This window comes from Salvelinus namaycush, chromosome 18 (genome assembly GCF_016432855.1).
Source record: "Salvelinus namaycush isolate Seneca chromosome 18, SaNama_1.0, whole genome shotgun sequence".
Lineage (NCBI taxonomy): Eukaryota > Metazoa > Chordata > Actinopteri > Salmoniformes > Salmonidae > Salvelinus > Salvelinus namaycush.
Window position 1 is genome coordinate 36,241,839 of NC_052324.1, and position 11,285 is coordinate 36,253,123.

An 11,285-nucleotide genomic window follows, 5' to 3' on the forward strand; every position below is an offset into this window, starting at 1 on the left:
ATCATCGCTTTCACACGTTGAGGTTCAAGTGTAGAGACTGAACCTCAAGTTCTAAGGACCAAGCCTGGAAAATATAGGAAGATAGATGGTTTTGCTTCAGCATTCCAATCCGGCATGGTTTATTTTTGTTGGAAACATAATTGTCTGTGGCTAGGATTTGGAAGTACTTTTTACCCGAAAATTCTGCCAGGAAATAAGAAGCAGTTGTTAGTGCCCCCTAGGGGTGACCTAGTGTACATTCGGCTGAATACTAGACAGAGTCAAAGCAAAGGTTTTACTATGAAAAGACACTTGTCTTTTGTCATGTACTGTATTGTTGTGTCATGGGATTTGACTGCATCTTAAGAAAACTTCTAGGATTAAAGGCATGCTGATTTAATGTAACCATTTACTTTAACCTGACATACTGTCGCTATACTGTTGTTCTACTGTTGTTCCATTTAATGTATTATTTATTTGTGGGGAAATGGAGAAAGTTGTCTCAATCTATTTTGTTTAACTATGTTTCCCTATTCTCTGTAGTACACGGTTAAGCATGTATTTTACCGTCGTACATATAGGTATAACAAGTTGTAGTAAATGCACTGCAGTGTGCCATGAGGTGCGTTTACACCACTTTCCTGCTCTGGGAAAAGGTGATAAGGACACAGGTGTGCTGAAGGGTTACGTGGACCACTACAGAGACAGAGGACCTTTTGCGGAGTTAGTCAGGGGGTTTCAATCCTGATTATGGTGTTCATTAACATCTTTATTTATATCCAAACCATTGCAAGTGGAACAAGTACTATTCCCATCTTGTGACAATTCCTCATAATGTCTGTCATTGAGTATAACCCTCCCCCCCAAAAATAGGGGGAAAAAATTCAAGGGTCCCTCTCCCCCCTCAGCCCTGCATCCTGGTTCAGTCCAACCTGAGCATAGGGGTCTAGTGTCACCCCCAAGGTAATTTTCTGTGTCATTTGTCGAAAGAACTCCACTGAATACTCAAGAGGCAAGGTTAAGGCTCGAACATGTGGACCTTTTTGTTGCTCACGCTGGCCTTTTCTGCCACAGGAATGACGGAAGACAATGTCATAGATACAGCTATTGAAGAGAGACCTGTAATAGCCAAGGGCATACTAAAGGTAGGTCTTACATGTGAACCGATGTGGTGATTCAATTAGTGAAATTACTGTACTTACCTTGGTTAAACGTCATACTTCGGAGCAGGACACGTATTTATTGTTAACACATGAAGGCTACACTATCTTTAATCTAACTGCAGAGAAGCAGATTTGACATGGTGGTCGTGGTGAATGACGAATGCTCATTGTCTGTTCCTCTTTCCCTCAGGCTCCAAGTGTGGTTGGATGAGCCATCAAGAAGATGCCTGAGCTCTATACATTCCTTATGGAGCGATGGGCATTGTAGTATCCTTCTATTGTGGTTTCTGTGGAGATTTCAAATAGAGTTATGGGCATTGCAGTAGCATTTTATTGTGGTTACTATGTAGATTTGTAACAGGCTGATCGCTTCTTGTCAGATCAAGTCTGCATTGAACTGTACTGAGTTGTCATTACCTCATATGGTTACAAAGCCTTTTTGTATTTTCTCACAACCTCCCAGATAAACAAAACCATTTTTGTTAGCGACAGCCCAGTTTTATACCAGCATGAATTGGCCTCAAACCACAAGTGTGTCTAACCAGGCCTTCGGGAAACATAGTTATTTGAAACCATCACGTGTCAGTGTTTAAGTATGTTTAATGATGTTTGATCTCACTGGAAATATATCCAGAAGTTGATTGTTCTTGTATTCTACAGACAGAGATTGAGCCTAGTCCTGGACTTAAACTGGAGAATCATAGAATGAACATCAGAGAATGCGTTATGGAGAATCTTCATTGAAATAGATGTTTAGTCCAGGACTGGGTTTAATCTGTCTTCGGGGTATCGGCCCTACTGTACATGTTTTTTCCTTGATCCTCCTTTCTACTGAAGTCACAACCTGGAATATGATTCAGGAGAGGAGAAGAATCCACGTCTGATCTTCTATGATGATAAGGATGAGGTTGTTCAGGTTAGATATGGATTCCCATTCAAGATGTTACATGTCATCTACTGTACGTGTCAGACAAAGATTATCAGCAAAATGCTTGGGGAAATAACATCTATTTTCCTGAGCTTGACTCAAGCCTGCCAAGATTAGGGAGGGATAAATAACTATTTAAAGAAGACATTACACAAGGAAAAAACAAGAGCATAACAGTGTAGTCTGAAACAGTTAAAGAGAATGTGATGTTAATAACTCCTCTGTGTCTTTTGTGAACCTGTTGCATTATGGTTATTATGGTCATTATTGTAATTACGGTCATTATGGTCATTCTTTTTATTCTTGTTATTATGGTCATTATGGTCATTATAGTTATTATGGTCAGTATGGTTAATATTGTTTTTATGGTCATTATTGTTTTTATGGTCATTATGGTCATTATAGTTATTATGGTCATTATGGTTATCATGGTCATTGTGGTCATTCTTGTTATTCTTGTTATTATGGTTATCAAGGTCATTGTGGTCATTATGGTTATTATGGTTATTGTGGTCATTATGGTTATTATGGTTATTGTGGTCATTATGGTTATTATGGTTATTATGGTCAATGTGATCATTATGGTCATTATTGTTATTATGGTCATTATTGTTATCATGGTTATTATTGTTATCATGGTCGTTTGCCTGTACTGAATGTAAGCATTTTGTGTGTGTTGTATCAGACTGTCCCTGTGAAGAAGATGAAGGTGGATGAGATCAGTAGCCTGCTGGACTCTCTGGGTTTCTACAAGAGATCTCAGAAGGGGGAGGACGTGCCAGAGGAGTTTCAACACTTTCCCCTGAGAGCCCCCAGGGACGAGTTGTGAGCACAATGACATCTGGTGGCCAGACTCTGTCACTGCATCCAGTCACAGATGATGAGAGGGGTCCCAAGGCCACAACATGAGCCAGGCCCTAATTTGAGAACAAACGACTAGGTGCAGCTGTGCAGAGCAGAGCCTACCACACTGTCTCTTTTAAAATATACATTTGTCAATAAAAGTTTAAACAAGTTATGTAGAATGTGTCTCATGCTGACTCTGTGGTATAATATACTGTCTGTCTTCCATCCAAACAAAACGTTGTACAGTAGTTTCAGCAGGTAATGATAGCAGTTAGCGTACCAAAAAGGTAATGTTGACTTCAAAGATTACCTTCATTAATCCTGAACCTATTACAGGGTACTGTTTCAATGGTGTTATGTATACTGAACAATAATATAAACGCAACATGTAAAGTGTTGGTCCTATGTTTCATGAGCTGAAATAAAAGATCCCTGAAATGTTCCATACGCACAAAAAAAACGCATTTCTCTCAAATGTGTTTACACCCTTGTTAGCGAGCATTTCTTCTTTGCCAAGATAATCCATCCACCTGATAAGTGTGCCATATCAAGAAGCTGATTAAACAGCATGATCATTACACAGATGCACCTTGTGCTGGGGACAATAAAATGCCACTCTAAAATGTGCAGTTTCGTCACACACCACAATGCCACAGATGTCTCAAGTTTTGAGGGAGCGTGCAATTGACATGCTGACTGCAGGAATGTCCACCAGAGCTATTTCCAGAGAATTGAATGTTCATTTCTTTAGCAAAAGCCGCCTCCAACATTGTTTTAGAGAATTTAGCAGTACGTCCAACCGGCCTCACAACCGCAGACCATGTTTGACCACGCCAGCCCAAGTCCTCCATATCTGGCTTATTCACCTGTAACTTACTAAAATCATTGAAATTGTTGCACGTTGCATTTATATTTTTGTTCAGTATATTTTCAGTTTTCTCATTTTTTTTTTTTAATTTGTCATCTGAAAACCGCTGATTGCCATCATACTTTCTACTCCTACATATTAAACCCTAATAATAACGTTGTGAATACAGAGACACTGATCACAGCCACGCTCCTAGGTCTGTCAAGGGCGCTAATCCCCTGTCTTCCTCCTCCCACCACTCTGATAATCTAATTAGCAGACGCTGTTGTCTGGTTAACTGACTAATCCCTGTAGTCCTCTCAATCAGGGACACACACACTCTGTCTTCTGTTTCTATACACCCTTTTTCCCCCTATTCGTTTAAGAATAGCGTACATTTTTCTGGACACACACAGAGTGGTAGCGGTACATGGTTGTATTGTGCCACAATGCCTGTGTTCTACTCCCCCATACCCCAGAACCTCCGGATGGGCCTGGCCTCTGTCGGTGGGTCCATGTTCACTAACAACAGGACAGGGGACTTTAGCAGTGACTACAATAAGGACCAGGATGATAAAACAGGTAGGCCTGTTGCCTTCTAGAATATAGGGAGTACTGTATGCTGTATAATGCCTGTGTCAAATATTATTTGGGATTTTGTTTTGTTTTAGGAGAGTATTTGATATATTTTTGGAGAGTTTGGATATTCAGGAAAGCATTTGTATAATTCAAATTGCTAAACTTCAAATATAAATTGTTTTATGTTTTTATATTCCAGTCAATGAGTTGGTGTCTCACCTACCCCTTCAGATGATCCTGTACTTCAACATATTCTATTTCCCATGCTGGTGGATCTCTGCTGTTCTCATGCTGGATCTAAAGGTGGCTTTTTCCCTACTGTCTTCACAGAGGTTTCCCCAAGGTTTTCCAACACTCAATTTATTATGTATGGAATACCCAGATCAATAATACAATATGTCTTTCTTGTCATAGTTGTATTACCTGCCTGGGTACTACCAGGCTCTACTTGTGACTGGAGTGGTTCTGCTTACCATCTGTGAAATCACCAGGCTCTATCTGGGCTATATCGGAAACCTCAAAGAGAAGGTAACTGAATCTAACTTCCTCTCTGGAAACGCTTCTCCTCTCCCCCTCTCCTTCACTGTCTTCCCCCTCTCCCACAAACTCAATGAATATCTGATCTGATACACTGCCTGTTTAAGTACCCTGTGTGAGTAGGTGTGTAAACATTCCCACTGCGCGCACTCTTGGCTAGGATGCCCCACTGAGTCTCTGACTGTGCGTGTGTGTGTGTCTTCATACATCTGTGTGTGTATGTCTCTTTCTCTCTATGTCTCTTCCAATCTGTCGCTTCAGTCTGTTTCTCTGTGTTCCTCCCTCTCTGATCAGGTGCCAGAGCTGGCTGGGTTCTGGCTGATCTCCTTCCTGTTCCAGCTGCCCATTCTACTCTTCTTCCTGACTGACGAGGACATCATCATCCTCCCTCTGGAGAGGGCCGTCCACTCCATCTACCTCCTCTTCATCCTCTCAGAGCTCCTGGCTTCCTTCTTCGCCCTCAGGTAGGATGATGTACTGTATAGTACTGTATGCCATTTATCAGATGCTTTTACCCACAACCTTGGCGTTTTTAGTGCCATGCTCTATCACCTGAGCCATATAGGAGCCATCACAGAGGAGTGTCTATGGAAAGCTGATGTAGACCTATACTGTCAGTGGAATCAACCAATCTCATGCAGAGCGTGGACAGCAGAAAAAAGTCTATGTTTACCTTTCAATGGTCATGGCATCTGTTCAGGGACAGTCATGATATGTAATATATTCCTATTCTCTCTCTCCCTTCTTCTTCTGCTTCTTCCTCTTCTTCTTCTCCCTCAGGGCCATGACCAGGAAGTTAACCCTGCTGTTCCACCTCAGGCAGTTTGGGGAGGTGGAAAACCTTCATCACCTCCACCATCACCACCTCCACATAGCGGGAAAGAGCCCAGCCTTCGGCATGCCATATTATGGGAGGACTGTTCTGCCCATGCCACCACACACCAATAACGTTCACAGTCACTGACAGAGCACAGAGAGACAACCAGGAACACTGTGACTGGGATGGATGGGACTGGGAGATGGGGTATGATCTAGAGTTAAAGGCGTAGGAGTGAATAGTTTAATGTGGAAGAGAGTTCTTGTGAATAAAGAGGGAGGAAGCTTTTGAAGTCTTCCATGTCCAAAATATAATGCTGGATTTTGTGATCTTTATGAAATGATGAGTTGCACTGTTTTATAATTGTTGTGTTTTCATTTCTAGATATAAAACACGTGTAAAAAATATATATATATTGGACACCAGTAGTAGTGATAGCCATAACATATTAGAACCACATGGTGGCACTAAATGGCCATAAGAGGGGTTAGTAATAAACTGAAAAGTGGCGCAAAGTCCCAATTTGTAAGGCAGAATAATCACAAACTGTCATGCTGCACAGATACTGGTTAGAGAGCCTTTCTGATTGTCTATCCAAGTGTAGCTTTTCAGGAGCTGTCAGGAGCTGTCAGAAGCTGTCAAAAGCTGTCAGGAGCTGGTCAGGAGCTTCAGAAGCTGTCAGAAGCTGTCAGGAGCTGGTCAGAAGCTGTCAGAAGCTGTCAGGAGCTGTCAGGAACTGTCAGAAGCTGTCAGAAGCACTCAGAAGCTGTCAGGAGCTGTCAGAAGCTGTTCAGGAGCTTGTCAGAAGCTTGTCAGAAGCTGTCAGAAGCTGTCAGGAGCTGTCAGAAGCTGGTCAGGAGCTGTCAGGAGTTGTCAGAAGCACTCAGAAGCTGTCAGGAGCTGTCAGAAGCTGGTCAGAAGCTGTCAGAAGCTGTCAGGAGCTGTCAGAAGCTGTAAGGAGACAGGAACAATGGCAGCACAGTTTAATAGAGCACTTTAGAAAATATGCTGGATAACACATCTCAAATTAATATGAATTAAATTACCATTCTATACACCAGACAACAAGTTATTTGTTTGAGAAGGAAGAAAGTGGTTCTCTACCAAGATTTAAAAGTTTTCTTTCAATAACACATTTCAACTAAAAACTTCTAATAACCAACATTCTGTAACGACCTAGGTGTCGGGGGGTGTGAAATCAGACGCAGGAACAGCAGAGCTTCAATACGGTGATTTTTAATTCCCAACCGGCAAACCAAAATGTCCAACACGGACTTACTGGGTGTCATAAACACCTGTCTACAAACACGGGAGACAAACCCAGTACATAATACACTAACCACTCCCGAAATCCAAAGCAACAGACGAACAATCCCGCACAAAGAAGCAGACAGGCTGGCTGACTAATAAAGCCACACTAATTACCAATTCCCTCAAACCAGGTGATACAAATAAACACATAAGGAGGGGGAGGAAAAAGAGTCAGTGGCAGCTAGTAGGCCGGTGACGACGACCGCCGAGCGCCACCCGAACGGGAAGGAGAGCCTGCCTCGGTTGAAGTCGTGACAGTACCCCCCCTCTGACGCGCGGCTCCCGCAGCGCGCCGACACCGGCCTCGAGGTCGACCCGGAGGACGAGGCGCAGGGCGATCCGGATGGAGGCGATGGAAATCCCTTAACATAGATGGATCCAAAATGTCCTCCACCGGTACCCAGCACCTCTCCTCCGGACCGTACCCCTCCCAGTCCACGAGGTACTGCAGGCCCCTCACCCGGCTTCTCGAGTCCAGAATGGCCCGTATCGTGTACGCCGGTGACCCCTCGATGTCCAGAGGGGGAGGAGGGACCTCCGGTACCTCACCGTCCTGCAGGGGACCAGCTACCACCGGCCTGAGGAGAGACACATGAAACGAGGGGTTAATACGATAATAGGAAGGGAGTTTTAATCGATAACACACCTCGTTTATTCTCCTCAGGACTTTGAAGGGCCCTACACACTGCGGCCCCAGCTTCCGGCAGGGCAAGCGGAGGGGTAGGTTTCGGGTCGAGAGCCAGACCCTTTCCCCCGGTACAAACACGGGGGCCTCACTGCGGTGGCGGTCAGCGCTCCTCTTCTGCCTTCTAGTAGCTTGTTGAAGGGACTCCTGGACGGCCCTCCAGGTCTCCTTGGAGCGCTGTACCCACTCCTCCACCGCAGGAGCCTCGGTCTGGCTCGGATGCCATGGTGCCAGGACCGGCTGGTACCCCAACACACACTGAAAGGGGGACACATTAGTAGAGGAGTGGCGTAGTGAGTTCTGGGCCATCTCAGCCCAGGGAATGTATCTCGCCCACTCCCCTGGCCGGTCCTGGCAATACGACCGCAGAAACCTACCCACCTCCTGGTTCACTCTCTCCACCTGCCCATTACTCTCGGGGTGATAACCGGAAGTCAGGCTGACCGTGACCCCCAGACGCTCCATGAACGCCCTCCACACTCGGGACGTGAACTGGGGGCCCCGATCAGAAACGATGTCCTCCGGCACCCCGTAGTGCCGGAAGACGTGGGTGAATAAGGCCTCCGCAGTCTGTAGGGCAGTAGGGATACCGGGCAACGGGAGGAGACGGCAGGACTTAGAAAACCGATCCACAATTACCAGAACCGTAGTGTTTCCCTGAGAGGGGGGAAGATCGGTCAGGAAGTCTACAGACAGATGAGACCATGGCCGTTGTGGAACGGGGAGGGGTTGCAACTTCCCTCGAGGAAGGTGCCTAGGAGCCTTCCTCTGAGCGCATACCGAACAGGAGGAGACATAAACCCTAACGTCTCGAGCTAAGGTAGGCCACCAATACCTCCCCCGAAGGCTCCCCACTGTCCTCGTCACCCCAGGGTGACCCGAGGAGGGTAGGACATGAGCCCACCGAATCAGTCGGTCCCGAACACCAAGCGGTACGTACTTACGGCCCGCCGGACACTGAGGAGGCGCGGGTTCCGCCCGTAGCGCCCGCTCGATGTCCGAGTCCACCTCCCATACCACTGGCGCGATCAGCCTCGAGGCGGGGATGATGGGAGTGGGTTCAGTGGTCCTATCCTCCGTGTCGTAAAGGCGGGACAGTGCGTCTGCCTTTACGTTTTGGGAGCCGGGTCTATAGGACAACGTGAACCGAAACCGGGTAAAAAACATGGCCCACCTTGCCTGACGTGGGTTCAGTCTCCGAGCTGCCCGAATATACTCCAGATTCTTGTGGTCGGTCCAGATGAGAAAAGGGTGCTTAGCCCCCTCAAGCCAGTGTCTCCACACCTTCAGAGCCCTGACCACCGCTAACAACTCCCGATCCCCCACATCATAGTTACGCTCCGCTGCACTGAGCTTACTAGAGAAGAAAGCGCAGGGGCGGAGTTTTGGTGGCGTACCCGAGCGCTGTGATAGCACGGCACCCACCCCAGCCTCGGACGCGTCCACCTCCACTATGAATGCTAAAGAGGGATCCGGATGCGCCAACACGGGAGCATCCGTGAACAGAGCCTTCAACCTGTTGAAAGCTCCGTCCGCCGCCGCTGACCACCGCAACCGCACCGGACCCCCCCTCAGCAGTGAGGTAATGGGAGCCGCTACCTGGCCAAAACCCCGGATAAATCTCCGGTAGTAGTTGGCAAAACCCAAAAACCGCTGCACCTCTTTTACCGTGGTCGGAGTCGGCCAATTACGCACGGCCTTTATGCGGTCACTCTCCAACACCACCCCCGAGGTGGAAATGCGATAACCCAGGAAGGAGACGGCTTGTTTGGAAAACACACACTTCTCAGCCTTGACGTATAAGTCATGCTCCAGCAGTCTGCCAAGCACTTTGCGTACCAGAGATACATGCGCGGCGTGAGTAGTTGAGTAGATCAGAATGTCATCGATATACACAACTACCCCCTGCCCGTGCAGGTCCCTGAGAATGTCGTCTACAAAGGATTGGAACACGGCTGGAGCATTCTTTAACCCATACGGCATGACGCAGTACTCATAGTGGCCCGATGTGGTACTAAATGCGATTTTCCACTCGTCTCCTTTCCGAATATGCACCAGACTGTATGCGCTCCTGAGGTCCAGTTTTGTAAAGAACTGCGCTCCGTGAAATGATTCCACCGCCGAAGCGATGAGAGGTAGTGGGTAACTAAACCCCACCGTGATGGCATTTAGACCTCTATAATCAATACACGGACGCAAACCTCCCTCCTTTTTCTTCACAAAAAAGAAACTCGAGGAGACGGGTGAGATGGAGGGCCGAATGTACCCCTGTCCCAGAGATTCCGTGACATATGTCTCCATAGCCAACGTCTCCTCTTGGGACAAAGGGTACACGTGACTCTTAGGAAGCGCAGCGTTAACCTGGAGATCTATCGCACAATCCCTACCCGGTCGATGTGGTGGTAATTTCGTCGCTTTCTTTTTACAGAAAGCGATTGCCAAATCGGCATACTCGGGGGGAATGCGCACCGTGGAACCCTGGTCTGGACTCCACCGACGTGGCACCAATGGAAACTCCCAGACACCTTCCAGAACACTCCTCTGACCACCCCTGGAGAACCCCCTGTCTCCACGAAATATTGGGATTGTGCCGGGCCAACCAGGGAATACCCAGCACCACTGGAAACGCAGGCGAATCAATAATGTATAGACTGATACGTTCCCTATGATTCCCCTGCGTCACCATGTCCAGGGGAACTGTGGCCTCCCTGACCACCCCTGACCCTAATGGCCGGCTATCTAGGGAGTGAACGGGAAAGGGAGAATCTATCGGCACAAGCGGAACGCCCAACTTAAGGGCGAGTCCGCGATCCATAAAGTTCCCAGCTGCACCTGAATCGACTAGTGCCCTATGCTGGGAAGAGGGGAAAAAATAAAGGAAAAAAATTGAGACAAACATGTGACCAACAGGGGGTTCTGAGTGAGTTTGGTGCTGACTCACCTGGGGTGATCGAGAAGCGTTCCGCCTGACATCTCGACTCCCAGACAGACCCCCCCAGCACCGATCGACCGTGTGTCCTCTCCGACCACAGCTGGTGCAGGGGGGGCCTCCTCCTCCGGTACCCCTAGGCGCGGCCCCTCCCAACTCCATCGGGATGGGAGCCGGGGCGTTGGGTGGTGGAACGCACAGGACCCTCTCCGAACGCCCGCGGGCAGCCAGCAGATTATCCAGTCGGATGGACATGTCAATAAGCTCATCTAGAGAAAGCGCGATGTCCCGACACGCTAGCTCCCTGCGGACGTCCTCCCGGAGACTACACTGGTAGTGGTCAATAAGGGCCCTGTCGTTCCACCCTGATCCCGCGGCCAAGGTCCGGAACTCCAGCGCGAAATCCTGTGCGCTCCTCTTCTCCTGCCTGAGATGAAATAGTCTCTCACCCGCCGCTCGGCCGTCTGTGGGGTGGTCAAACACGGCACGAAAACGACGGGTAAACTCCGGGTAGTGCTCCTTCGCGGAGTCCGGGCCATTCCAGACTGCGTTGGCCCACTCCAGAGCACGACCCGTTAGGCAGGAGACGAGGACACTCACCCTCTCCGCTCCCGAGGGAGTGGGGCGAACAGTGGCCAGGTATAGCTCCAGTTGGAGTAAAAAC

General features: G+C 47.8%; 2 protein-coding genes across 2 annotated transcripts; both read left to right on the forward strand.

The window, feature by feature from the left end:
• The first annotated feature begins 970 nt into the window (after positions 1-970).
• On the forward strand, positions 971-3,088 carry LOC120062804 (selenoprotein M-like). Its single transcript, XM_039012877.1, has 4 exons — positions 971-1,124; positions 1,333-1,409; positions 1,980-2,058; positions 2,756-3,088. The coding sequence occupies exons 1-4, from the start codon at positions 1,011-1,013 to the stop codon at positions 2,897-2,899; spliced, it is 414 nt and encodes a 137-aa protein (XP_038868805.1). The 5' UTR covers positions 971-1,010; the 3' UTR covers positions 2,900-3,088.
• Positions 3,089-4,212: 1,124 nt separating this feature from the next.
• Positions 4,213-5,843, forward strand: zgc:112294 (transmembrane protein 17A). The gene is made up of 5 exons (XM_039012990.1): positions 4,213-4,345; positions 4,542-4,645; positions 4,757-4,870; positions 5,174-5,343; positions 5,660-5,843. Exons 1-5 carry the CDS (start codon positions 4,213-4,215, stop codon positions 5,841-5,843), a joined length of 705 nt encoding a protein of 234 aa, XP_038868918.1.
• The last annotated feature ends 5,442 nt before the right edge of the window (positions 5,844-11,285 follow it).